The 27,965-nt window shown below is 47.0% G+C and overlaps 2 protein-coding genes and 1 pseudogene across 3 annotated transcripts; 1 reads left to right on the top strand and 2 right to left on the bottom strand.

Annotated features, from left to right (window-relative positions):
- The first annotated feature begins 434 nt into the window (after positions 1 to 434).
- Positions 435 to 553, top strand: LOC120593141 (uncharacterized; annotated as a pseudogene).
- Positions 554 to 8,679: 8,126 nt separating this feature from the next.
- On the bottom strand, positions 8,680 to 18,218 carry ABCF3 (ATP binding cassette subfamily F member 3). The gene is made up of 21 exons (XM_039850789.1): positions 16,369 to 18,218; positions 15,994 to 16,141; positions 15,780 to 15,859; positions 15,235 to 15,281; positions 14,918 to 15,015; positions 14,694 to 14,816; positions 14,275 to 14,541; positions 13,860 to 13,940; positions 13,710 to 13,769; positions 13,554 to 13,610; positions 13,446 to 13,468; positions 13,267 to 13,322; positions 12,950 to 13,150; positions 12,776 to 12,852; positions 10,841 to 10,885; positions 10,629 to 10,761; positions 9,950 to 10,038; positions 9,755 to 9,846; positions 9,442 to 9,574; positions 9,231 to 9,318; positions 8,680 to 9,142 (listed from the first exon to the last, which is right to left on the bottom strand). Exons 1-21 carry the CDS (start codon positions 16,439 to 16,441, stop codon positions 8,984 to 8,986), a joined length of 2,130 nt encoding a protein of 709 aa, XP_039706723.1. The 5' UTR covers positions 16,442 to 18,218; the 3' UTR covers positions 8,680 to 8,983.
- Positions 18,219 to 18,430: 212 nt separating this feature from the next.
- On the bottom strand, positions 18,431 to 27,772 carry AP2M1 (adaptor related protein complex 2 subunit mu 1). 2 transcript variants are annotated; one of them, XM_039850790.1, is made up of 12 exons: positions 27,617 to 27,771; positions 25,234 to 25,350; positions 23,198 to 23,463; positions 22,373 to 22,455; positions 21,957 to 21,962; positions 21,623 to 21,758; positions 21,393 to 21,534; positions 20,757 to 20,876; positions 20,518 to 20,653; positions 20,318 to 20,415; positions 19,713 to 19,824; positions 18,431 to 19,034 (listed from the first exon to the last, which is right to left on the bottom strand). In XM_039850790.1, exons 2-12 carry the CDS (start codon positions 25,305 to 25,307, stop codon positions 18,900 to 18,902), a joined length of 1,308 nt encoding a protein of 435 aa, XP_039706724.1. In that variant the 5' UTR covers positions 25,308 to 25,350; positions 27,617 to 27,771; the 3' UTR covers positions 18,431 to 18,899. The 2 variants fall into 2 exon arrangements, with proteins under 2 accessions (XP_039706724.1, XP_039706725.1); XM_039850791.1 differs by lacking the exon at positions 21,957 to 21,962 and having other exon boundaries at positions 27,617 to 27,772.
- Positions 27,773 to 27,965: the final 193 nt, after the last annotated feature.

Here is a 27,965-nt window from a genome sequence, read left to right as displayed (position 1 = left end):
CGTGGGAACCCAGAAAGAGAAAAGGAAGATTGTTTTGGGAGGAAGGACTTTTCGTAAACAAACAAAGTTATCTTGAGACAGTCTATGCTGCTTCCCTTCTTCCTTTATCAGGAATTGCCCTAATTTCTGTTTACTTTTCTGACACTGTATACCTTGATTTATAGCATGTTCTACAAGTGCTCAACTGTCCTTCGAGTTGTAGATAATTTTGCTTTTTCTATGCAGCTCAATGCATTTTGCTGCACAAAATTTGTTTATGTTTTCACTGTCTCAGAAGCATAAAATCCAATCTCGACAGGCTTTAGGAAATACAACACCAAGAGAAAGATAGAGATAGACAGAGCTACATAGATGATAGATGATGATAGATAGATAGATAGATAGATAGATAGATAGATAGATAGATAGATAGTTGATGTTAAAATTTCTAGCATGTCTACGGCCATGCCACCCTGGACAAGCCTGATCCCATCTGATCTCGGAAGCCAAGCAGGGTCAGGCCTGGTTAGTACTTGGATGGGAGACCACCTAGGAAGACCAGGTGCTCTAGGCGTAAAAATTTAAAAAATAAGGGATTTTAAGCTGACAAGGTCCTTGCAATCTGTGAGGTCAACCAAGGGTTGCCTTGCCTAAAAAAAAAAAAATCCTAGCATAACTTATACAAACAAGATTTCTAAGATACTGTAGAAAAATTAAGCTACAATGAAAAAAAAAGCTACAATGAAAAAAAATTAAGCTATAATGAAAAAAAAAGTTCAGGAAAGTTTAAAAAATTGCGTGAATGAGAATATTGAGTGCAGAGAACTATAGCAGTTTTTTAACGAATAATGAGACATCCCTTCAGATTCCGTAAGATTCCTTACTTCTTTTTCCTCTCTTGAAAGTCTTTGGCATGTACACAAAAGAAAGTTTGGCCAAAATCAGTACGAATTAGGTTCTGATAATATAATGATTACTGTTTATTTCATACCTATTGTATGCAAAGCCCTATATCAGGTGCTTTATACACATTATCTCATTTAATGGTTATAGCTCTTTGGTGTAAATATTTCAATTCCTATATTACTAATTGAAAAGAGAGAGAACGTGAGCACAGACGTTCATTGTAACATTTATTCACTATAGTGAAAGTCTAGAAGCAACTCAAATGGCCAAAAAGAGGGATAAATTTAAATAAGCTGTGGTACATCTGCTCAGTAGACTATTCTGTAGCCATAGAAAATTTCAACTATGAAAACTGTAATAGCAATTACAAAAAAAGAGTTTTCAATGTAAAGATAATGTTAAAAGATAAACACAAAACAGCAAGTGTACCATGACTGTAAAATGTAAATATATAGTGTGTCATAAATAAAGATTGGGAAAGATACAAACGAAGGCGTCGTAATTTCTCCCTCTATTTTCAAACGCCCTGCATTATTGCTATATTGTCTTTATGATAAAAAGGGCTGGGACTGGATATTGTGAAGCCTTGGCTGATGTCAAAAAGGGGAGCACTCAGGAAGTAGCCGCCAGGAAATTGGGGTGAGCAAGCATGTTTTCCACAATGCAAAGGCAGAACTAGAGGCTTAGAGGTTGATGTTGTGGTCGGTCTCTGTGTCAACTTGGCTAGGCTAGAGTACACAGTCATTCAATCAAACACTAATTTAGGGGTACTGTGAAGGTATTTGTGGATGTGGTTAACAATCAGTTGACTTTAAGTAAAGGAGACCACCTTGATCATGTTTGTGGGCCTCATGCAACCAGTGGAAAGGCCTTAAGGGTAAAAATCAGGTTTTTTGGAGAACTTCTTCCTCAAGACTGCAGCTTCAGCTCCTGCCTGAGAGTTTCCAGCCTGCACCCTGCCTACAGCCTTGCCAGTCCCTACAACCATGTGTCAGTTTCTTGAAATAAATCCTCTCTCTCTCTCTCTCTCTATATATATATATACACACACACACACACACATAGATATACACACGCATATATACATATGTACACACATAGACACACATATATACCTATGTATACACACACACACATATATATAAATACACATATATGAGAGTTGATAACCCAGTTTTCCCAAGCCTAAATGTTAAAACTGCAATGCCAATTGTAGTGATTTTAAATAAGTCCACAATGTTTTTAATACTCTCCCTCCAAAAAGTGGAGCCCAATTTCCCTGCTCTTGAGTGTGGGCTATTTTTACTGATTTGCTTTATTGGAAGTGATGGTGGGAGACTTATGAGGCTAGGTCATAAAAGGCATTGTGGCTGTCTCTCTTGGATGACTTGCTCTGGGGAAGTCAGGCACCATGTTGTGAGGACACTCAGGCAGCTATAGGGGAGGTCCACATGGTGAGGAACTGAGGCCTTCTGCCAACAACCAGTGGGCATGTGTGGAGGATGCCATAGTCTCAGTAATGACTTCAGAATCTTACAAATGAATAGAGCGATGTTGCCTAAATGCATATCTCTAGCCTAGCCTAAACCATGAGAGTGAGCAGCATAGGATAAACTTATATTTAGCAACATATTAGTTATTTTTCATATAACATGTTCATTATGTTTTTCTACAACCTCGAGACACTATCAGGTAAACTTAAAGCAATAGCTCCAAGTTAATGGAGAAAAAAAAAAAAAGTGCAACAATCACACTACGGAGAGTAAAAAAAGGTTGTAAATACGGGGAAAGTTGTATATTTAAGTTGTGCATTAAAGCCCTTTCAAAATTTTCTGCAAGTTCCCAGCAGTTGGGCATTTGTGTTTTTATTCTTATGATCACCTCTGGCTCAGAACTCCTGCTTTGTTATTTTATCTGCTCCATACTGCATTGATTTCAAAAAGCAAAAATAAAAGTAACAATAACAGAAATAAGTGACTTTATTGAAGATTTGACATTACTGAAGGAGGGTTTTGCATCCTAGAAATGCAAATAACTTCAAAGAATAGACCCTTGTTGTTCTTAAATGTCCTTTGGCCATCCCACCTTTGGGAAACTGGCACTGGTCTTCTATCCTTCTTCTCTGAGGTGTCCCTAACTCAGACCACATGTATCTCTTATCATGCCTTCCCACCCTAGTGACACTTCAACTCTAGTATTTCCACTACATCTGGCCAAGTCATACAGTCTTTTACTCCAGTGCTGAAGCCCCCTAACTTTAACATGCAAGACATTAAAGCTTTTCATTTAACAGAATTTATCTGCCTTATGAGGTATTTCTCCTTTCCCTGTGGATTCTCTTAATCTCTTCAGTAACCTTATGCAAATTAGCATCCCATCTTATCCAGAGAAAAATTGTACTCTGAGAGGTTACAGAACTTGGCCGAGGGCACTCAGCTGGTAAGTGGTGGGGCCAGGCAAAGCAAGTAGCCATGATTGGGTCCAGGGCTCAGGCTTTGGCCACATTTTCTCTAGTAGGCCATCTCCAGGGGAATGAGATCCTCAAGGATTTGCTTTGTGAATATGGAATCAAAACAAGGGGGTGAGGTGACACTTTGTGATTAGGACTTTGACAGCACCAGGCTCTGAATATCCAGTCTATTCATTTCCACAGGAAAGAGTCTATTAGGAGCTCTGGGATTTGAAGCAGCCTCCCAGCCACTCTTCTACTGGGCAATGCTGGGATGGGCATTGTGAATTGACATGTCCTTCTTTTTAGGCAATTTGGATCAGCCAGACTTTAAAAAGTAGGAGGTGTGGGTATGTCATTTTGGCTGAGGCGCCATGACTAAATACAGCCATAAGGAATCATAAATAATATCTCATTAAAAATTAATAAAACACTGAGGGTCACAACAAACACTAATAATCATTGTAATGGCTAACATTTATGGAACTACTAGGAATTCTGATTAGATTAGATTCATAGTCACTCCCCCTCATTCCAGGTTTAAAACACTTCCCTAAAAGGACAGAAGGTTGCCTGACCCTGAGTATGCACGTGGGCATGTGTGAGGTGACAATGTCACCCATTGTGTGATAACTGTGGAACAAAGCTGAGAATAGTGATCTGGAGAGATGTAAGAAGGCTGGGGACCCAGATACTTCAGTTCTTACCCCATTCTACATGCACAGAGGTATCTGAACCTAAGCAAGACACTTCATGTCTTTTTGCCTCAAACTCCAGTTCTGTGAAATGGGAATAACTCAGCAGGAGCTACTTAATACCTTGCAAAAGCATTTCTCAGTGTTAAAAATGCCATAGCAAGGGTTGAAGAATATTTATTCTAATTTAGGGTTTCGAAGGTCTCATTATGTACAATAAAGCCCAAATCACTTCCAAACCACCCATTTATTTAACATAAAGAAAATAGAAACCTAGAATTACCAACAGGGCATGACCTATACATGTTATTAGAATGAGTTTCAATTGCATAGTGGATTGTCTTGCCCCAAGCAACTCGGCAGGTGCCAGACAGCCTTATGCTGCGCTCCTGCATGTGTGTTCTGATGCCTGGCTCCGCAAAGAAGTGGCCTTTCTGGGGCAGTCATCTTGATGATGGCCTAGAGTGTTTGTATGCTCATGTGTCAGTCTGTGTGTCTCCAGAGGAGGCTCCAGACTGCCACTCCATCACTTCATCTATGAAATGACACCCTTTGGATCTATACCTCTTCACGGTTTACAAAAAAATTGTATTTAGTTTACACAGGACTTCATCTCCTTTAATCCTTCCAAATACCTGAGAAGCAGGCAAGACAAACTGTGTAATGCCCATTTTATGGGTAAAAATAATTTACTCCGGAGAGGTTGACTTGCCCAAGATGCTGTTAGTGGTAGAGCTGGACTAATCCCAGTGCATGACTTTTCCACCACATCACATTTTTAATCATTACTTTAACTACTCACTGAACACCTACCATGTCAGCTAGTGCCAGGTGCTCCTACTCATCAGTTTGCTCTCCTGAGAGAAGCTTGTTCAAATCCCCCACCTCCCACATCCCACCCCACGCCATTAATGAGTTTTAAGTGATGGAATGCACAAACTGACTATTCAGGTCATACTAAGAGCTGAGAGAGTGCAGTGTGACAGTTCAGAGCTGCACTCTAGGCCAAACTGGCCTGAATCCCAGTCCTGCCACCCACTATGCCAACTCCTTGCTTCCTCAGCTATAAAATGGGGATAATAACTGCGCCAGTTCATAAGGTTGTGAGTTACAGCAGGTAAAGCACTTACTACAGTGCCTGTTATACAATAAGAGCTCAATAAATATTAACTATCATTATTTCCTTAGCATTGTCTTGAAAGAAAACAAGGGGAGGTTTAAAAACAAAAAGGGTCTCTTTAATATGTCTCATGTCCTGAAGTTTTCATTTATTTTTCGTTTCAAGACTCTGGCCCAGAAAAAGAAGTCCTCACCTGTTTGGGCAGAGCTGGCAAGCCCTTGCCGAGTCTGCTCACCATCCTCCTTAGTCTCGCCTCCGCCTCCACCTCCACCATGCTAACCCCGTGCCCTGGGGGCTGGATTTTGGTCATGGTCTTCTTGCTGGTTTCTCATTTTTTGTTTTCTCCTTCTCCAATATCATTCTCCACTTTTTCCCAAATAACTTTCCCCAAATAATTCATTTTGCAAGCATTTTTATTGAGCACCTTTTATGTGCTAGGCACTGTAGTGGATGCTGTAATGAGCTACCCAGACTCCCTTTCAGAAATGAAGAACTTGCTGCTGAGAGTGCAGATAGCAGAAAGTCCTCAGCTGTCAGTCCTTTCAGGAGGAATTGCCTCAGCTGAAGAAAACTTCCTCTTCCAACTTTCACACCTCCACATCCTTCTGGTAACAGCCAGCATCCAAAGACCCATCAACTTAGTGGAATAAAGTCCTGAGCCATTGCCTCAAGACAGCTCTGCAGGGTTACAGAGCTCCAGAAATGTGGAGCTGAAACCTTCATTGCTGCTCATCTTCTCCCTCTGCTCAATCCTGGTGTTGGTCCCAGGAGCACCCTCTAATCAACACCTTGACTTCCTCTTCAAGCTGCTTCTCAGGAAACCCAACCTGTGATGGGCCCAGGATATGCAAAGGTGAGCAAGCCATGGCCTGTCCTTCCTGGATACCAAGGCAAAATGGGATCTACGGCTTTAATAGAAAGCAGCTTATAATGGAGGAGGTAAAGTGCAATGAAGCCCACTTAGAGGGGGGCAAGATTAAGAGGAGTCCATCACTCTAGGATCCTAGAGGCCCTTCAGCCAGGTTGTGGATCCAGTCAGCTAGCCTAAGATTTCCCACGGGCTCGGACATCCAGTCTGCATGCTAAGGCTGGTGTGAATCTCTGGGATGATACTGGAGGGGTTGGGGTGTCATTTAGTTTGCATCTGGGGGTGGGCTAGACTCAGGCCTGGGAATGGCTCTCACTAGGATGTTACCTTCTAAAATGACAAACTAGGCTGGGGGCATGGCCAGCAAGGGTTAAATGGCACCATCTCTCCTACTCTGCTAAAATTTGCCTGGAAACCAGGGAAAATGAGAACTTGGCAAAATGTTGTCTATGTCCAACAAATACCACAGTGAAATAAACAATTCTGACTGGCATCTTTGAGTGCCTTGAAGACTGATGCGGAGACTCAGAACCCCTCTGTGCCTCTGCACTCTGCCTCTTTCTGGGGACGAGCCAGGTCTACGGAAGCCAGCAGAAGCCAGGATTTCAAAAGACTCTATAGACTGAAGCCTTTAAACCTGGCTAGCTTGTTGGCTTTAAGGCCTGATGTCAGAAGGGCAGCTCCAGTGTCCAGCTGTGAAAAGATGAGCTTCACAATTGTTGGGGTTAGACGGGCTCTCCAAAGCATGAAAGGGGGTGCCACCATGACAGGCAGTCTGTTGTGGTTGAGGGCTCCCACCCTTGCATGTCAGATTACTCTCTACTCTGTGCTTTCTGGAATGGAGCTAACATTGTCTACATTTGCCCTCAAGACAACTATCTTCTGCCAACTCCCCACCTCTAATCGCTTATTGTAAGGTCTTTCTTAGCTGCTGCAATTTATTCAATTTTCTGAAGGCCTGCAGCTTAGGCCCATATTGTCATTTACACAAGCTCCTCTCATGTTGTTCATGGAATCATGAAATTGGAAGCCAACCCAGAAGCCATCTAATGCTGTCTCTTACCCGAAAGAGAGCCCTTCTCTAGAGCCTGGCAGGGCCGAATAGTCCCAGAGACTGGAATTCACTCTCGGAAGGCCGCATGAGTTATTAAGAGTTTTCCTTCCTTTGAGCCCAAACTGGTCTACCCTTGGAGTCACTTTTCCCATATGACAGTCTTTCAAATCATAGACTGGTCACACAAGAATCATTTTCTGAGTACATATGTATTATGTTTGTCAGCTAATCCTCATAACAATCCTATAAAGAAACCACAAGTAGGAGATGCTCAAAAAGGTTAACTGATTTGTTACTCAACTAATATTGGTGATCCCTTCTCTTACTAGCAACAGAGCTGGGATTTGATCTTAGACCCAACTCCAACTCCAGTACTCTTCATATACAAAGCAACCTACCTCCAAAAGAAGCAGATTCTGTGTCACAACCTTTCTGCTACACTTCCACCTACTCTGAGTTGGGAGAATTCACATTTGGATTCACAAGCCTGAGGGGTGAAGTTGAGAACCTGGCAAACAAGCAGGTGCAGATCCTTTATCAGATGTCCTCCAATTGGCTCATCTGCAGGTCTGAGGTTGGCAGAAAGAGATGGGGGCTGTGAGAAGGCTCTCAGAAGTGTGAAGGTACACACGGCCATAGACACAGCTGGAAGAACAACAACTCTGGACTTCTTAAAGAGGGAGAGAGACTGAGGAGGCAGGGTCATTAGTGGTGCTTTTGCTGGCTTCATCCATCCATCACTAACAGCTCTGTGGTAAATCTACAGAGCCTCTCTGCCTTTATTCTCCTCCCTATACCATAATAACCCCAGTAGCTGAGTTAAGATTCCTTGGTTGAGCTTTGTGACTACAATTCTCCATGAAGCCAGTAAGTTCCTTCTATTGACTCTGGTTTCTCTGCTGTCAAGAGAGCAAAGCAATGTCTCTATTTTAGTGTCTTCTGTGTAGCAATTACATAAAGCAGCTAAGTCCTCAAGAAACAATATTTATAAATCATACTATCTCTGTTAAACACCTCCTTTTAAAGACTGCTTGGAAAGAGTGCTCTATTTTGAAAAGAGTGCTCTATTTCTTCCTATTAGATCCCCCTCAATTCCCTACTTCCTAGGCCTCTCCTACACAGAGGAAAAATAAAGAAATGAAACCATCCAAGCAAAATAGGGACAAAGACAGTTTCTCGGATTCTTTTCAGCCTCATCTGAGCATCAGATCAGAAAAGCAAGGTGAACCTGGGCCAGAGACCACTGGAGAAAGCAGTTGGCAAACCATGTCTAAGGCCAAATCAGATTACACAATCAGTTCACTCTTGCAAGCAGTGAGGCTGAGACAGCAGAATCCAAGACCCCTTCATCTGAGGCTGAGCTCAGACTATAGGGAACAACACCAAAGTGCTGTAACACAGTTCCCTTCATCTCACCAGCTCAGCCCACCACAAGCTCATGCAGATGACCTCCAAGCCCCAATGGCTTTAATGATGTCTCCTTCCAAAGACAAGGCTAGTGATGCCATGGCTTCCTCTGTGTGACTGATACAAGTGTCATAGGAAAACACCAAATCAGAGAGCCCAAACCACTTAACACACTGTAGCCCTACCAGAGAACAGCAGAGATGAGGCAAGGGAGATTTAATTTACACAGCAGCCACTTGGGGCCCAGTCACAGCTGGGGCAGTGGGGGAAATCTATAACCCAGAGGGCACCTCCCACCTCTTCCACTTGGAAGACCAGTCCTCACAGACCCTTAGATGAGGCTCCCTGGATTGTACAGAGAATGCCAGTGAAAAGGAGAGATTTGAGGACAAGGCTGTCTCCAAAGTCAGGGGAAGTCTGTAGCCTGGAGATGGTTGGCTTTATGGTGGCCCTGGGGTCTGAAAGACCAGTCCATGTCCTGGGCACAGTCTTCAGCCTAATGGCTCTAGAGGAAGCCCTCACGGCGGAACTGTTCCTGGAGAAGGGCACGGTACTGGTCAAATCCCCCTTCAACCCGGGTGACGCCACCTCCTTCGCACACCCACAGCTCTTGGCACACCAGCCGGATGAAGCGCTCATCGTGGGACACCAGAATCACGCCACCCTGAAAGACAGGAGACAGAAGGCACTCAGGGGGGCCTTAAGGAGTGCTGAGGTCTGGGGAAGAGTGGGCAGTGTGAAGGCCTACTCACCCTGAAATTGTTGAGAGCACGACCCAGAGCCTCAATTGTCTCCATATCCAGGTGGTTTGTGGGTTCATCCAGAATGTAGAAGTTGGGGCTAGAAGGCAGAACCCAGGAAGGTGTGGTCAGTTATATAAGGGTGGGAGAAAATGAACTCCTCTGATACAAAGGCAAGAGGGGATGGAGGGGAGGGTAAGAGCTCTAGAAAATGGGGCCTCACCAGGGCATGGTCATCTGAGCAAAGGCTACCCGGCTCTTCTGGCCACCAGACAAGCTGGCAACAGGGCGCACGGCCAGTTCTCCAGAGATGCCATACCGGCCCAGCTGGTGACGATACTCCTCCTCAGGCCGTCCTGGAACAGGGTCCACCCCATCATGGCCCAACTCCCTCCCTTCCCCCTTCCCCAGCCCACTTCCAAATGCCCACGTCCTTACACCTAGACTCGGGAGGGCTGCTCCGCACCTCCCCAAGGTAGGTCTAGCTGTAGACGTCAGCCCTGGCCCTCTTTCCTCAACTCAAATCCCTAACACACCAGGAAACTTGCGTGCCAGCAGTTCCACAGCACTGACATTCAGGTCCAGCTGCTCCACATGGTGCTGGCTGAAATAGCCAATTTTCAGATTCCTGCAAACAGAAATGATGGTAGAAAAGGGGATGGAGGATAATGACCACAAAGGACTGTAGCTACAGTGTATGAGTAGTTGGGGAGTGGAGGCGTAGGCCCTACCTGTGAGCATGTCTGATGCCCCGAACAGGTGTCAGGTCCCCCATAAGCAGCTTCAGCATGGTAGACTTCCCAGCTCCATTCTCTCCCACCTACAATTTTAAAGAGTGCATGTGTGTGAGACACAGAGGGAAGGAGATGAGAATTGGTCTTGGGTAGTCTCAGTGACTCAATTCAAAAAATATTTTTAAGGAACTAAAGAGAAAAATGAAGGAAGTATTAAAGATGCAAAGAGAACCTATATACCCGAGCACCAACTAAGTGCTGGGGATTTAATTCTCCCAATAACCAAGTAAGGTAGCTGTTATCTCCCTTTTAAGGACAAAAAAAAACTGCTTAGTAACTAAGCTAGGAAATGACGTTCAGGATCTGAAGTCTGAACCTGAAGCCTATGCTTTCCTTTATGTTCCATGGTTTAAGAAAACTCAGAGCTGAGACCAAGAAGACAAAATACTGCTCTAAGTATTCACAAAGTACCACATGCCAGGCTTTTCATCTCTGCTGGGCAGCCCTGTGTAGTTGAAGGATAGGGACAATTTAGTACAGAAAAGTCCTTGGCTCAGGCCCTGACTCCCGCTCCTGTGAACTTCTTCCCTCTGTAGAATGAGGGTCTGGGCCGATCCACAGTACATATGGAGGTGGGAGAGTTCCAGCTCACGGAACAGGGAAATAGTAATCATACCACACAGATGCGAGACTCAAGATCAGCAGAGACAGAGAGACGGCTGAAGATGACGTGCTTAGGATCATAGTAGAAATCCACTTCATCTAGTTGCAGAATTGGTGGTGAGAACTTCTCAAACCCATCAGGGAACCTGCAAGAGGTGGAGGTGAAGAGCACCAGCGGGCCAGAAACAAGAGCTTCCCCACCAGTCCCTCTGACCCAGCACTCACTTCATCACTACCTCCAACTCCTTGTCCACGGGTTTCAGCTCTGGTCTGAGGAGAAAGGGGGCACTCTATATTTATGACTTTAAAAAAATAACTATTTGTTCTTATCACATAAGTAATATACTTTCAGAGAAAACTTGGAAATAGCTTGTATTTCCAACACCGAGATAACATTCTTAATTTAGAATACAGTCATGCACCACATAACGATGTTTCAATTAACAACAGACTGCATACAAAGGTGGTTCCATAGATTGTAAGAGCTGAAAAATTCCTACTGTCTAGTGACATCATAACATCACAGCGCAACATATTACTGACGTGTTTGTGGTGATGCCAGTATAAGCAAACCTGCCGTGCTGCCAGTCATGTAAAGGTATAGCACAAATAATTAGTCATAGGACATAATACTTGATAATGGCAATAAATGGCTATGTTACCTGTTTATGTATTTATTATACTTTTTTTTGTTTTAAAGTGTACTCTATTTATACAAAGTTTGCTGTAAAACAGTATGCTGTTTCATGCTGGCAGCAGCCTCATATACCCTGATCGCATCTCCTGATTGCATCATTTTCTCTTGTGTTTGATTTAACCTCATGGTTTTATAAATTTAGTGTAACCTAAGCATACGGTGTTTAAAGAGTCTACAATCATGTAATGTCTTAAGCTTTCACATCCACTCCCTAACTCACCCAGAGGAACTTCCAATCCTGCAGGCTCCCTTCATAGTAGGTATACTATTTTTTTATCTTTTAAACTATACTTTTACTGTACCTTTCTAGTTTTAGATACACAAATACTTACAATTATTATAACTGCCTACAGTATTCAGCTCAGTAACATGCTGTACAGGGTTGTAGTCTAGGAGCAATAATCTATACCATACAGCCTAGGTGTGTAGTAGGCTATACTATCTAGGTTTGTATTAGTGCACTCTATGATGTTTGCACACGACAAAATTGCCTAATAACGCATTTCTCAAAACACATCCCTGTCGTTAAGTAGTGCATGACTGTACATTCTCCTAACTCACGATATGCTGAAAAAATAAGATTATCCTTTTTGTCCTCCCAGTTAACATATTATGATGTATGTTTCAATATCACAAAATCCTAAGCCTTATGATTTTATTTTAGGCTTCCTATCACCAGTACTTCTAGAAAGGTTGTGTCAAGATTAAACCTTTAATGCTCACCATCCTTAGTCACTAAGGAATGAAAATCAAAATAACAATGGTATATCATGGCATACCCAGTAGAATGATTAAAATTAGACAGATAATAAACATGGATAAGGGTGTGGAGAATTGGAACCGTCATACAGTGCAGGTAGAAATGTAAGATGGCACAGCTGCTTCGGAAAACAGTTTGGCAGTTCCTCAAAAAGTTAAACACAGAATTACCATGTAACCCAGCAATTCCACTCTAAGGTATGTACTCAAGAGAACTGAAAACATATGTCCACACAAAAATTTGTATACAAATGTTCATAGCAGCATTATTCATAAGAGTCAAAAAATGAAAACAATCTAAATGTCCATCAACTGATGATTCAATAAATAAATGTGATATATCCATACAATAGAACATTATCTGCCCATAAAAAGGAATGAAGCACTGATATATGCTGCGACATGGATAAAACTCAAAAACATGCTAAGCTAAAGAAACCAGACATAATGGTTATGTTGTTATGATTCCATTTATATTAAATATTCAGAACATACAAATATACAGACAGAAAGTAGTATAGTGGTTGCTGAGGTCTGGCGGCAAGATTAACAGAAGGCAGTACAAAATACTCTTCTTTTCTACAGAGGAGGGGGTTAAAGTTGGTTTCCAGAAAGGGGGATGCCTAGAATGGGAGGGTAAGGGGTGGCCTGCAAAATGAGGCAGAGAACAGGAGTCAGGACCTGGTCAAGGACATTGTACTCACAGCTTCTCGAGCATCTTGAGTTTACTCTGTACTTGAGAGGCTCTATTGGCATTGTAGCGAAACCGGTCAATAAAAACCTGCGAGTGGATGAGTGGAGGCATTGGTCAGGCTCCCTTAGACCCTACAACTCTAATACCCATGGGATGCAGATCCCAGCCCTGCCTGCTCTCATACCTGGATATGCTGACGATACTGCTGTTGTGCCTCATATTCACGCTGCTGGTTGAGTAGCCGCTCCTGCTTGCTCTTGATGAAGGTCTCAAAGTCTCCTCGGTAACCATCTAACCGCTGGCTGTGCAGGTGGATGATGTCTGTGGCTATGGCATTCAGGAAGTTTCGGTCGTGGGAGACAACCAAGATTGTAGAGGGCCACGTCTGAGAGGGGTCACAGGACGGCAGGCCCAGTTTGGGAGGGCAGTCAGCTTCCAGTCTCCCAGGTGTCTTGGAGGCAGACTTTCCCCAGATGTACTCCAGCACCTATAGGCACTTACCTGCAGGTAATTCTCCAGCCATAGGATGGCTCTTACGTCCAGCATGTTTGTGGGTTCTTAAAAAGTGTATAGGGGGGGGGGGAGGGGACACATATGGGATTAAAGGGCTAGAGAACTAGGAACTTGGGTACTGCCACCCTTCCCCATCCTGAAGTCATGATGCCCCATTTCAAACTCACCATCTAATAAGAGAAGATCTGGTCTAAGAAAAAGAAAAATGCATGGCTTGAGGTTTTAGATCAGTGACTCACTGCTACTTCCCAAGAGCCAAGTCCCAGAAAACTCACCTAGCAAACAAGGCCCGGGCTAGGGCCAGTCTCATCCTCCAGCCACCTGAGAACTCCCTAAAGACAGAGAGAGCTGCATCAGAGGAGGGTGTTCACCAGGGCAGGCAGGGGCAGAGCCAATGGTATTCAAATACAAGAATGGCAAGGGCCACCTACCGGGTAGGCTGTTGCTGCATTTTAGGAGTAAAGCCAAGCCCAGCAAGAATGACTGACGCCCTATGGGTGAAGAAGTTGAAGAACCCAGTTGGAACACGTAACAGAAGAGAAAGGTGAAATGTGAAGGAAGGATGAGGGAATTTCAAATACCTGGCAGGTGCCTTGTCAGCCTCAATCTCTTCTAGTTTGGCATAGATTTCTGCCAGCTGTGCAGCTTCTGAGCCCTTGGCCCTGTGGTGGGAATGGGAGGAAGAGCAATCAGCCTGAGTGGGGGCAGTTCAAAAGGATGTCCTGCATCCTAAGCAACTGGAAAGCAGGCCACTGGCTGCCTTGTTGCTGGGACAGGAATAGAGTACAGGAAGGACTTACTCAAAGCGGTGAGGGCCGTGGACATTGTGAAAGGAACAAGGGTTTGAGAGCCTCACAGTGCTGAATTCTAAGCTCTGCTGCTCATTGGGATAAGCGTGTGAATTATAGATTGTGACAATACGGCAGGTACTCTATGAGGAGGGCTGTGCCTCATATTCACGCTGCTCTTGTTATTCCCTAACCTGGAGAACCTCACCTGCCAGCAGCAATCTGGGCGCTGAGCTCCCGCTCCTGCCTCAGGAGGTCTTCTCGCACAGTGTCACTCTCCAGCACACTCTGCAGGGCAGGGGTGTCATTTCCAGCAACCTCCTGCTCTACGTGCAGCAGGGAAATATGGGCTGGAACCCGCAGGCTCCGGGTGGCCAGCATCTTTAGCAGCGTCGTCTTCCCCAGCCCATTCCGACCCACCAGCCCATAGCGGCGGCCCCATGCCAGGTTCACATCTGCACCAGCCAGCAGTACCCTGCAGGTAGCAGGAAGAAGATAAAGGGTACTCTAGACATTAAGTATATAGCAAGTTTAACAGAAACCTAAATTATTTTCACCTCTCCGAATCCTCCTTTAAGTGGAAAGAGAAAAACACCACACACATCCAAGTGCCACTCACTCCCTCACCTGTCGCCAAAAGACACATCAAAATTCTCAATTCGCACATCGTAGGATTTGTTCTTGCCAGATGACTCCAAACGACTCTCCTTTCTGCTGCCTGCCTGGCTGGCTGAAGCCTCTTCCAAGACTCTTTTAAAGAAAGAAATGGATAGCTTTTAACACTTCCAACCACCCTTTCGTCCCCATAGACACTGCTCTGCTCTCTTTTAAACCCTTCTTGTTACACTCACAGAGGGCTGCTGGTCTTGAGTGTATCCTTCTCTGATCGTTTCTCCTGCTTTGCCTTCAGTCGAGCCTCAGCCTTCTCTAGCTTCTTTGCATTCACTGTCTAAGGGTCCAAACACAACCATTTCACCCTAGCATGTAGGTTCAGAAAGGAACCCCCAGAGAGAACATCTTGAATTAACCATCTCAATTTACCCATGACGAACAAAGACTCAGGGAATAACATAATCAGAAATCCCCCAGAAAGATATTCCAATATTACAGACAGCCAACTTCTACCCCAACCATTAACACAGCCCCTTCCCCTCTTCCTTCTCCTCACCGAGGACTGTTCCCTCTTTAGCAGTCCTGGAAGGTTGGTGCCACAGTCTGTAAGCAATAAGAAAAGCAGTCACCTTCTTCCTGAGGGAAGGGAAACTTAACATTTTGCATAATAGGAGCCAGACACAAACATTTTCAGGAAAGCCTTACAATACTGAAGATAGCTAGCTATCCTCCATCCTACACTTAAATAAAAATTAAAAGAAAAAAAGAAAATCTCATAGATTAAGGATACAGAGACTGGGGCAGATAAGCAACTCTTACAAGAGCATGCAGTTGGTTAGCAAATCACAAAATTGGGAAGGGCGAACCCAAGACTGTCCAGCTCCAAAGCCCATATGCTTCCTACCATTGACAAGAGCCTTCCAACCCTACTCCCTTCATCAATGGGCTCTTTTGCCTTCAGTAACAACACTGACTAACTTCTACAATCTTATCCTATGGAAAAGAGGTACCACGATTCCTGAGCTCCAAGGAGTAGGTGGCTGGGGGCTGAAAGCTGAAAAAAAGAAGAGAGTAGCTAGTTCAATCTTCCCTGACTCTCACCGTAGTTCTCCGTTATCTTTGACAACTGGATGGGGGCGTCTAGGAGCACCTGGCTGTTTCCCTGGCTCTGTGGCTCAGCCCTTGACAGTAGAGACAAAGCGCAGAGTTAGGAGTTGAGGAAAAAGCTCTACGGCCATCAGACCTTCTTCCCTCACCTCTTGTTTCTTCACCGTCCTCCCAATACCTCCACAAATCCCCCTGCCCTGGCACGTACAGGCGCAGAGTGTTGTACATGCGCTGGCACACGGCTCTGATGCCCGCGTCATCCTTGCTGTCCCCGGACACCTCTTGCAAGAGTTCCCCAACAGCTTCCACCAGGTCATCCACAGACTCGAAATCCGCGCTGCCGCTGTGCAACACGCCTGGGTCAGGCGTGGCAGGACGAGAAAGATACCGGGTAGGGTGGACATACAAGCAGTTTTAGTCCTCGAACCGCAGCCCCAGTCCCGGCTCCAGACCCAACCGGCCCTCGGGACAAGAGGTCACGCAGAGGAGAGGCCTAGCAGCGGCCCCCGGCACTGCCTTTCCTTAGTCTTAATCCCAGACTTCCACTTCGGCCTCCCCAGCGGCTTGATTCGGTTCCGCTCACCCGTCACGTAGTCGAAGACCTGTCCGTCAATTTCGGGGAACTCGCTCCGCAGGATTTCAGCGCAAGTCGCCATGTTCCAGTCGGGCTCCCGTCCACGCAGTCGCCGTCAGACCTCGGCAAAGGCACGCCCCTTGCCCTGCCCTCAAAAGCTCGCCCTTCTCCTAAAGCGCATGCCTAATGGTGACGTAAGAAAGGCGCGGAGTGCGCCGAACCCGGTGGGCGGGGTGAATGGGGCTAGAGGAGCCGTGCGCAAGCGCCCCTCAGATTCTACGCCTGAGGTGCTCTCTGCGCTTGCGCACCGCCCTTTCCGCTGAAAAATTAAGTCACACGTGCGGTTCTTGTTGCCTTCTGGGAGGTGGGGATCCCAGAGGCGGCAGTGGCCGGGTGCAAGGGAAGTCACAGTGTATCAGGGCGCTAGATAGCAAAGGTCCAGCGGGTGGGAACCTCGCGAGAGACAGGGGGTTGATAAAGTACACTGGCCTTGCTAGAGTGTACGCCCTCCCTTAAGGCGCGTCTGCCGCTGCGCGACCAGCCGAGTCCATCTTGGAGCCATCCTAGAGCTTTGCTGACTCACGCTTGTCTCTGAGCCCTCAGAAGCCCCTTGCGCAGGTCTGTGCAGGCGTTAAGTTTTATTACGGTTCCCAGGCTTTACGAGCTTCTGGTCTCAGCCTGGTGGCCTGCCCGCCAGCGACCTGCACTCAATCCGAATTATACCTGTTCAGTCCTGCCACCACACTAGCGCACAGCCTTGGTCACCGCCAAAGGGCAAGACAACCTGGTCCACAATACGGCCTGTATAAATTCATTGGTATTTAGTCCCTACCTACACCTACAGCAGACTTCTCTTCACCCTGAATCTCAATAAATGACTGTAAAAGGTTATTTACTTTCACCGATAATCCTTAGGTAGAAGTTAGGAATTTCTCCAAAATGATGCCACTTTACATTTAATGTGAATAATCTCTGCTCTAAAGTTGTCACCTAAAATTACACCATTATCTATTCATTGTTGTGAGGAATCAATCCTGATATTTAAAGGTTATAGAAGCCATTAAGCCCCTGGAGCTCATAACCACTTTATAGGAAACAGTTCTACCAGGGCAACTATCTGGTTTCAATACATTGCAAGAGCTAAGGGAGAACCTGATTATAAATTATAAATTATAAAATTTAGAGGCATTCACCAACTATGGTGGACCTTGTTTGGATCTGGATGCCAAGTGTAAAAAACTTTATAGGACAATTGGATTGTGTGAACAGACTAGATGTGACATTAAGGAACTGGCTGTGAGTTGATGACTGTTGAAGTTGGATGATAGAACGTGAGGGTTCATTATATTTTGCTACTCCTGTTTATTTAAACTTTTTAAAAATTAAGTTTATTGGAGTAACAGTGGTTAATACAATTACATAATTTTCAGGTGTACATTATAATTTGACATCTGTATATTCTATTGTCTGTTTACCACCATATTTGTTTATTTTTGAAATTTTTTGTAATTTATTGTTTAGGTTTAAAAAGGCTGAAACCAAGCAAGAGAAAACTGGTGAGTAGATTCTTTGATGAGGGGGTAGTATAGAAGGGAGGCATATTTCAAGAGGCCAAGGGAGTCAGATCTTCTCTTTTACCACCCACCTATCTAGGTCTCTTAAAACTGGGCAATTAGGAAGAAAATGGAATTAAGAGGTTAGTTTCTCAGGAAGGCTGAAAAAGAACAAATGTAAACTATGCTTAATCTCTGTTAATTAGAAAATACTTGCCCAAGGCTAGGGTTGAATCAAGAAGAATCTCTACCTGCAGAGAACTGGAGCCACGTGGGGCTGCTGGCCCTTGAAACAGTTTCCTTCTCAGAAACGGGGAAGACTTGGGGCTAACTCAATTCCAATTAGAGATTGGATGGCCTTGGAGGGGTCTAACAATTGAGACCAAGACAAGGGAAGAGCCTTGAGAGAGTTAATAGACAATTCTACTTAAAGGAGGCAGCACAGGACAAGAGAATAGCAGTCCCACCAGTTAGTTCCCCTCCCCAAGAAGCTCTCACATCAATATTTAGCCAGCAACTCCACTCTATAGAGTTTATTGGGTTTATAACTGGACAAAGTCACACGCGTACAAAATGAAGTTCACACTATCCCAAAGCAGAGTAGGGACTGGGGGCTGGGGATCTGTTACTGGCCGTCAGGGAGCTCTGAGGTGAGGGGCAGCCAACCCTCCCACTCAAAAGATGTGGCCACAGGGGAGGGAAGGAGAGGAAGCCCACCTGGTTTTGGTCACAGAACTCAGAGCCTGGCACTGGGCCAGGGCAGACATGGATAGAGAAGCAGAAGCCCCAGAAATCACACTGCCTAGGAAGCCCAGGGATGGCTCTACCAGCCCCACTTACGATGTGGTTGGTTCGGACCTAGACTCGGGCTGGTGCAAAGGGAAGGCAGCAAAGCAGGAGGGAGGAGACACTGATGTGTGGTGGCCAGGGGCACTTGGACCTGTAGAAGAGGGTAGGTGGGGAGGCGGGCTAACTGCCACTAGGCAGCTAGCAGCGGGTCTCATAAATGCCACTGCGGCCAATGTAGCGCACCCATTTGATGACATCATGGTCGCTGTAGTTCAGCTTCGGCTCAAACACCTTCAAGTAGCGCACCTTGAGGCCAGAGGGCGCAAATGGCACCTGGGCAAGGGACAGCTCCAGTTAGGAATGTAGCCTTCCTCTCACAGCCACTCTCCTCTGGGAAGTTCTATAACCCTACCCTACTTCATCTCTCTCTACTACAGGTATTTGAATGATTGGGGTCCTGAAAGAAGCTGGGTAAAGGCACATAGTGAGGGATCCTCTAAGAGGTTACTAAAGAAGAAAGCATGTCCAAGAGTAACTAGCAATCATTTAGGTTTGAAGTCAGGTCACGCCTGTGATAACCTGAATCAATTCCTTTAATCTGCAAGAAGCAGCAACCAAAGACGTGCGTTAGAACATACTTTTCCTACTCAGTGTTTCGGATTTAAAAAATTAGGTGCGGAAAATTGTGTGTCTAACATGCACAAAGCAAAGTCAGCCTATTTTCCTGTCTGTAAGTAAACCCTGTGTTTTATCTAGCATTCAAACAATCTACAATTTTCCAAAGAATTCCTTTACTACAAGCCAAAAGAAGTCAAAGATTTTTGTTAGAGTGAATAGCAATTTCTAGTTGGAGGCCTAAAGGAAGAAGAGTGGGTCTATAAATTAGTCATTTCCCCTCTCTAGGCCTGTTCTCTTATCTGCAGGTGGTAAGGTGCAGAGGTCGATCTGAATGATCTCTAAGAGTTTTCCTAGCATACCCTGCTATGGCTCTAGGCCCCTCCTCTGCCATACCTCAAAGTTCATGGAAATGGGAGGTCGAGCCCACTTCTTCTTGTCGTTGGTGGGCAGAAGCTCAATCTCTGCGCTGATCTGTGATTCCTTCATGCCTGCCATGCGCTTGATCCTGGGAACACAGAAGCAATGGGCAGCAAGTGCCCCTGGTAGATTGGAGGAATTTCAAAGGGGTGGGGGAGAAAATTCAGGAGCTTGTGGGAGGTGCTAGAACAAGGAAATGTTGTGAGGACCTTAATAACCATTTGCTATGAAACCTTGGGTCTGCTATCCTTTAGCACTGTGGGCTGCAGTTTCTGCTTAGATAACATGGGCATGCCATCCCTTACTCTCCGTCTACTTCGCAGACACATTACAAGGACAAATGGGAAAACATTAAAACATCTTAATAAATGCATATGTACAAACAAGTGTAAACATGTGCACACTCAAAGATATAAGGGGTGAGAGCATAAGCAGAGGCTCCCAGAGAAGCAGACAGGCACTCCCTACCCCCTCCACCCCCGCACCAACATACACACTTAAGAGAACGAAAGTTAAACTGAACAAAAGGGTACACCAAGGCATCTTGAACCCTGCTGTGATCTCATGAAGGAAAGACTCACTTCCACACGATGGCGTTCTCACTCGCCTTGTACTTGGCTTTCCCCTTCATGCAGATCACCTGCACCCCACTTGTGTTCAGCGGGGTTGGGATCCTCACCTACAAGTGACACACCTGTCAGGGAGCTCTGTCAAGTCCTGACATCAGCTGCCTTTATTCTCAGAGACAAGTGCTTCTTCCTCCCCAAGTCCCTGTCCTTACTTCAATCTTCTGAGCCAGCAGTGACGGCTTGAAGTTGGACTTGATGACTACCTTGACCTCAAGTTTGGTGCGTCCCACTTCCCGCACTAGAGGGATCACCCGGAAAGGAAGGATGATGTCCTTGGTGGTGCGATACCTTTACGGGTGGGGAGCAAGGTTAGCATAGCAGAACCTGTCCTCCTCTCTTCCCTACTGCCTGCCAGCAGCAGCCCCCCCATCTGTTCACACCCCAATGGCACCTCATGAGCTCAAACTCTCCATCTGGTGGGATGAAGCTGATGCTGCGTTCAGAGTCAAACTTGCTGAGTCGCACACACTGGTGGAAGGTGCAGTCATCAATGGCAATTGATTGCTTCCCGCTGCAAGAAGGGGCAGAAAATCTCCTCACTGGTACAGGAGAGTAGCAGGAAGGAGGTGAGCAGAGAGGCTACCCCTCCTCTCCCAAACGCTGACAGAACCTGGGCAAGGCTTCCACTACAGACTACAGAAAATTGCCAGGAAGCATCTTTCTGACTCAGGGGTCCCTGCCCCAGAGTCAGAGATGAGTGGTAGCTTTGCAAGGCCATCATCTCTGAAAGCTCTGCTGCTTGGGACCCAGAGGTTTCAAGTACACTGGGCAGAGGTCATATATATAGAAGAACCTTGGTACTGGGGACCAAACAAAGGGGCTTATACTTTGAGTAGAATGAAGACAATCCCCTCATCTCTCTCAAGCACAGAAATCAAAAGCAACCAGGCAAGCTCACCCTTGGGAAGAGGGAGTTTGCAATGCTGCAGAAATGACGTCGAGAAGGAACCTGTGATTTACCAGGTTCCACTCAGCCCTCCACGGTCCACCCTCTCCTACCAGTACTTCTGCCTCCTGCCTCAGGTACCTCTTGCTTGTTTCATCAGCTGTGCCTTTGCCTTGCTTCTCAATGACAATCTTGTCATTCATTCCAAACTTGCACTCAGGCATGCCACTCAGGTAGCTCTTCATCACCACCCGGCCCGACACATGGGCGCTCAACACCTGCCCTGGTGATAGACACATAAATGCAACAGCTGAATGAGGACCAGGACCTTGCCCCAGTCCCCCTCCAGCTTATCACAAGAGGGCCCTCACCCTGTGGGGACATGAGGAGGTTCACACTCTCCAGCACATCCAGGAAAAGCTCATTCCGGCGATACTTAATGCCCTCCCGCCGCCAGCCAATCTGCCCGGTCACCTGGCTGGTGATCTGGGACTGCTCTTCTTTTGTCTACATGGAGATAAAAACAAACAGCAATGGCCTCACTCCTCTCCACCTTCAATCTTCCTGTCTATCCCCATTCTTCCCTCATCTCCCCTCTGTTCTAGTCCCCACCCTAGAACCCATCCTTCCCCACAAGCCCCATGGGACAGGGCCTGGAGAAAATGGAGCAAAGCTGCAAGGGTAGAAACTGAGGGAATAGCTTACCTGATGCTGGAGGCCACAAGGCCAATGTGGAGCCCACAGGAAGCAGTAGGGGAACACAGACGGGAAGAAGCAGGCAGAAAAGGAGGAGAAGAAGGCTATGAGGCCTGGATCCCATAGGGCCCAAGCTCTCTCCTCCTAAGGAACATGAGGCCTCCAGAGCAAGCCAAATTTCCCCTTCTCCCAGTGTGGAAGGAAACTCCTTGAGCTATATTCCCAGTAACAGGTGCTGAGTCGGCTGCTCCTGAGTTGGGAGAGGGTCACGCAGAGCAAAATAGGCCTGCGGTCATGGCAGAAGGCTCAGGCCAGCACTTCCTGTCAGAGGCAGGCTCATAAGTCAGCTAGGACAAGGCTCAGGGGCCAGATTAGATGAAAGGAGGTTGGGTTCAACCCTGACTGTGGCTGTATAATTTGAATACCTGGCTCTTGATGCCCTGCTGGGTGATGAAAGTTTTCAGTGCACCTGTCTCTGAGTTCTGTGGATAGCCAAAGTCTAGGATCTCTGAAAAAGAAAAGGAACCATCGGCCCTTGGAAAAAGCTGAACGCTCCTTCATTCCCATCCTTCCCCTGGCCATGACTGGTCAGCACAGCTCTAGAAGACCGAGGGACCACTGGCAGCAAAGTCTTCTAGTTTTATAGTATTTACTCTGGGATTTGCACTTCATAAGAAAACAGTTAAAATGACAGGTTTTTTTCATATAGAGAAAATCAGCAGAAAAGTTATATGGCCAGTGGGTGAGAGGTCAAGCTCGGAGCTTTGGAAAACAGAGAGATGTTGGGAAGGTAGAAAAACTCTGCTCACTTAGGTCATACTCTACAGGGGAACAGAGATAACAATGCAGTGCACCTGAGGGGCCTATACTAGCTCACACTCCTCCAGGTTCAAAAGTAGCTGTTGCAATAGAAAGATGTAAGGACAGTCAGTGAACTAAGGCCCAAACCACAAAGGTAAGAGGATGAAATGTGCTTACTGCAGGTGTACCAACCATCAAATCCTAGTCAGGTTCCTAGCCCCTTGAAAGACCTTTTGGTCTTCCCTACCTCCATTCACTAGCCTATTTCTGTGTTCCATTTCAGAGCAGCCTTTAGATCTAGATTTGGACTGGCCTTCTCAGGGCTCAAAAGACCAGATAGTCAGGAAAGAAAGTTCAGAAGGCACTGGAGCCTCAAACATGCTCCCACCTCCAGGCCAGGCCCCGTCAGGTTCAACCCCACCGTAGGCCCATCACCCCACCAGCCTCACCATCCAGGAGCTCATATATGAGCACAAAATTGTTCTTGATGTTCTCCTCGCTGATCTTGCCAAAGTAGGCAGCCATTACGTCACACATCTTATAGAGAAATTCGAAGACCATGGCAGCATTGACATTCTGCTTGGTGACAGCTGCCAGCCAGATGTTGGACCGCTTAACATGGAAGAAACTGGTGCGAGCGATGTTGGTGACAGGGCTGCGCACCTGTTGCCGGGCGTGGATAACATTGACCCGAAAGGCATCCACTGCGTTCCTCCTGAGGGAAAAGGGTGCACAGAGGCTGCTCAGCACCCAGGCACACCTCACTCTATGGGGATCAAACAAAGCTGCTAGCAGCACCCCCACTTCACTGCTAAAGTGTGACACATACTCTAAAGCCCAATGACAGGAGGACACATGTAACTTGATTAAAGTGAGGTCCATCAGCTTTAGGGAGGTATGTTCCTGACTCTCAGGCCTGGCCCCAGTTTCTCAGCTGCTACCTCTATAGCTTCTCAGTGAGCTCCAGGCCCAAAAGAGAAAGAGACCCTGCTTCTTCTCTAGCCTTCCCACTAGTGATCCCACCAGCAGCAAAGTCCAACTCTCCCAGAAGTTAGACAAAGCCAACTTGACTTCAGAGAAGGCTCTAATCTACTGAGAAAGAAGCACCAAGGGGCCATGGAGCTGGGTCACCCATTCTTGTTCAGGATCCAATTCCAGGGCAAGCTCAGGGAATGAAAAAAGATGAAGAAAACAACGATGGGGGGCAGGGCCCCCCACCCACCTGTGCCTGGGCGGCAGCTTGACAGGCCGCTTACCTATTCCTACAGCAGCCAATGAGATGGGATGAGAGAAATGACGCCAGCAAGAAGAGGAGAGTGACACCAACGAGAGAGAGGATTAGACACACAAAACACGGGTGGGCAGAACATACCATGAGGTAGAAACAGACAAGCGACAGGCAAGGGGTGGAGAGTATAGCAAGGCATGCAAGCTGGTGTATGCCCAGGTCCATCCAGAGCCAGAGGGGAGTGCAGACAGGTGTAGCCAGCCAGGCTCTGGCAAGCCAGGAATTGTCACAACTCTAGCTCATGCCCCACCACCAGCCAATCAACAAACAGCCACAAAGGCCACAGCAGCCCATTAGCCAGAGAGCCAGGAGCCAAGGAGCAGGGGCACTGTAGCAGGCCCATTGCTATGACCATCCATCCCAAGCAATTAGAGGAAGAAAAACGGCAGGACAAACCAGAGGAACCTAATCTCATTAAAGCTGCTGAGGCTAGGGCACATTCCCTCAGGAAAAAACAGTGGCATGCAGTGGGGGCAGAATGAAAAGTAAAGCTGTGCCTCTTTGTCAAGGTCTGAGGGACCCAGAACAAAGAGCGATTCTAGGTCTACTCTGATAGGCCAGAAAGGACAGCATGGCCTCTCTGCCCTTCTACCTTTCCCTGAGTGTCCCAGAGAATGCCTCAAGCTAGCTTACAATCTCTCCTCCAGGAATGGCCCAGAGGAACTGAAACAGCTGAGTCAGCAGCCTGCCTCCTTCCGAGAAAGACAGTGGGAGTGGGAGAAGATTAGGCAACCTGGAGAGGCTTTCAAGAGAATCCAGTGAAGGCTCTCACTATGAGAAAGGCTTTTGAAAGCAAGACTTAGACAGATTAGTTATCTCCAGCCTGGCCACTAACTCCACCCACTAGAGCCAGATCTCCCTCCATCTCAAAGGAGGAATCGAGCTGCCCAGGCAAAAGCACTCATCTCCGGCAACCAGGTCTGTCATGAAGGAAAACAGGAGGCAGGAAAGGCAAGAGCTCCTAAGACTGTGGGGGCCATGCCATTCTTCGAGTCTCACCTAGTGGCCAGCAACTGGCTGCCAGGCCAATATTACCAGATCTCACGGGAACCAGTCTGTACTAGCTGAGCCTCCACAATGCAGCAGGGGATGGGGAATGGGGGTGTGGGTGGTCCAAGTCAAGCCTCTGATAGGAATGGACCTGGTGTTGCATGCTGGGGAGGAGGAACAGGAAGCTGGCCCAGTCAGGGGACTCACCCGATGTCATCTCGGTAGACCCGGGAGATGAGAACCTCCCCCTTGTGATTATAGATGAATAGGCCTCCAATCATGGCGGCAGCTCAGTCTCCACAGCCCATCGCTCTGAGAATAGACCTAGGACAGGCAGAGACAGAATAAGGGAAGGCCTCAGAACCCCTGCCAACATCTCCTGTGCGGCTGTGCAGGTCACAATCCGGGCTTTTTTTTCCAGATTCCACCCTCCAGCAAGTGACCCTGTAGCCCTCACAGGCATGCCCCACCCCTCAGCCAGGCTCCAGTTCCTGTTTATCCCACACTGGGCCCAGGATTCTAAGGCCATTTTGACCCTCCCTTTTCTGGGGCTGAGCCCAGAGAGCAGCCCCCTCCCCCTCTTCAGAGAGCCGAGCTAAGCAAAGATCCTTTTCGTCCCCTTCCTGTGCAGACTCTCACTCAGGCTCTGAACAGTGAGTCACTGCGAAGGCCTGCCTACGGCTGCAGGAATGGCAGTAGGAATAACACCAGTTTGTTCAGGCCTGGGGCCCTCAGGCACAGCCTTAGGAGCACCCAGTCTCAGGCTCCACTACCTTCCTGAGGAGGCAGCGCCTGATCCTCTGGCTCTCTAATTCACAGAAGTCTAAACATTCCAGGAAAGGGTGTGCAGGGTCGGGGGAGGTGAAAAGAAGGGAGGCCTTAGGCCCTGACATGAACCCAGGAGCGTGGCTCCAACCTCTCCCAGGCAGTCAGTCAAATAAGCAGGAAAAAGAGCGGAGTAGAAAGGCCTCAGCCCTGGCATACTACACTTAAATCCCCCAAGCTGCTTATTAGTTATTTTTGACCACCCCCTTTCAAAAAAGGAGGCTCCCTCTCAGCTCTCAAGTGCAATAAAAATAAAAGGGGCGGGGAGGTGGGGTGCAGGAATGTAAAATTAAGAGCTCCTTCCAGCTGGAATTCTATGATTCCAGACCCACAATATAACTCACTTCTGGCCTGAGTAACTACAAGCAAGGGGCAGGATACCTGCATTATCCAAATTATTTGGGTCAAACTAACTTAGAATGCTTGCAAGAACAAAAGGGTTAATTTAGTTCTAGATCTCCTGGATTAGCGCCGGTATCAATTTCACAGGGAGGAGTTTAGCAGACTTTTCTCAAATGTAAAATAAAGCCTATTACTGTGGCCAGCAAGGTCTCCTAGACTCAGAGGTCTCTCAAGGTGGTGGACACATCCCATTCCTCAGTCCCAAAGAGGATGGGAGAGAAAAGGCAAAATGGAGGTAGAGCCTTACACAAAGAACCAAGTTTTAACAGGTATGAAGTGGTAGGGAGTTCCGGCACCAGAGAAGCAGAGGTGGGGACCAGGACAGGAAATGAAATAGGCATGGGAAAAGACTGGCAGCAACAGCCAGGCGGTATACTCAGGTGACTATATACGTGTATATATAGGTATGTATGTGTGTGTTTATGTGTGTGTGTTTGTGTGTGTGTGTGTGTATACACACACGCACATACATACACATATATGTGTGTATATATACATTATATGTGTATGTACACACATATGAATATATATGTGCATATACACATACATATACATATATATGTATGTATGTATGTATATGTATATGTATATATATGTGTGTGTGTATATATATATATACATATATATATACACACACACATATATATACATATATATATATATATATATATGCCACAGCAGCTACGAGGCTGGTGGGGCACCTGGAGGAAAGTTTCAGTACGGCAAAGGTCAGAGCTTTGAAGAGGAAAAACAGCAGCGGGTGGGGGAGCGAGGCTGACAGCAGTGTATAAGGGAATGCTGGGGAGACGGAGCCTGCTCTGGGGTTCAGGTGTAGAGGCATGAGGAGATGGTGGGCTTTTCGCCCTAGGGAGAAAGACATCGCGGAAAAAAATTATTCCACGGGCTGTGGGGGCTGTCACAGATCTGTAGAATAGTCCCAGGGTGTTACTCAACTGCGAGGAGGAGATGCCGCATGATAGGAGGCTTGTCACAGGCCAAGGAGACGGCACAAGGGGGTGTCACTGTCCTAGGAGATGGGGCAATTGTCTTTGCGCTGAGAGGAGGCGCGGAGGAGTAGGGGTGTTGTCACGATCCCAGGGAAGGGGTAGCCGCGCGGCGTCCCTGCTCTGGGAGAATTCCAGTAGATTTTCCTCTAACGGGAGGCGCCAGGAGGGTCAGGTGGCGGGGCGCCGCTTCCCGCGCGTCCTGCAACCGCGCCCCGGGTGCCCCCACCCCGCCGTCAGCTCCCTCGGATCTGAAGGCTGAGGCAGCTCCTGGGTGTGGGCAGCTTTCCGAGTAGCACAGTGCAGAGAAAGGCAAAGCTGGGGCTCCCTCATCCCATAAGGCCAGATACCAAGCTCACCTGGTGTCCACTGCCCCCTGCTCCGCCGCCCGGCCACTCTCTGGATCCCAAGATGTCCGCTGGCCCCCTGCTCTCCTGCCCGCTGCCTTGGCTTTCACCGCAGTGCCTCGGCCCCGCCCTGGCCTCAGTTGCGCGTGCGCGTCTGCCTCCCGCGCGGACTACAAATCCCGTCAGGCCTTCGGTCTTCTCGCTTACAATTTTAAGCACTCTAGATTTAGTAAAACTACAACTACCGACTGCCTTCGAGAACCTTCGAAGAGGAGAGTAGGCGTTCCTTGGGGGAGGGGAACGGGAGTGGCCTTATCGAGCCCTACCCGAAATATACACCCAGCGTAAACCGCTCCGCTCA

The sequence above is a fragment of the Pteropus medius genome, unplaced genomic scaffold, assembly GCF_902729225.1.
Source record: "Pteropus medius unplaced genomic scaffold, Ma_sr-lr_union100, whole genome shotgun sequence".
Classification (NCBI taxonomy): Eukaryota; Metazoa; Chordata; class Mammalia; order Chiroptera; family Pteropodidae; genus Pteropus; species Pteropus medius.
Note: the sequence above shows the minus strand (reverse complement) of the source record. Positions and strands in the feature narration are given on the sequence as shown.

Coding starts and splice junctions, on each gene's coding strand:
- ABCF3 (XM_039850789.1), bottom strand. CDS start 16,441: ATGGCGACTTGCGCTGAAATCCTGCGGAGCGAGTTCCCCGAAATTGAC. Junction 16,142..16,368: donor GGTCTTCGACTACGTGACGG/GTGAGCGGAACC, acceptor CGCCTGACCCAG/GCGTGTTGCACAGCGGCAGC. Junction 13,323..13,445: donor AGATCTTCTCTTATTAGATG/GTGAGTTTGAAA, acceptor ACACTTTTTAAG/AACCCACAAACATGCTGGAC.
- AP2M1 (XM_039850790.1), bottom strand. CDS start 25,307: ATGATTGGAGGCCTATTCATCTATAATCACAAGGGGGAGGTTCTCATC. Junction 20,654..20,756: donor GGAGAGTTTGAGCTCATGAG/GTGCCATTGGGG, acceptor CCACCCGTAAAG/GTATCGCACCACCAAGGACA. Junction 20,416..20,517: donor TGCTGGCTCAGAAGATTGAA/GTAAGGACAGGG, acceptor TGTCACTTGTAG/GTGAGGATCCCAACCCCGCT.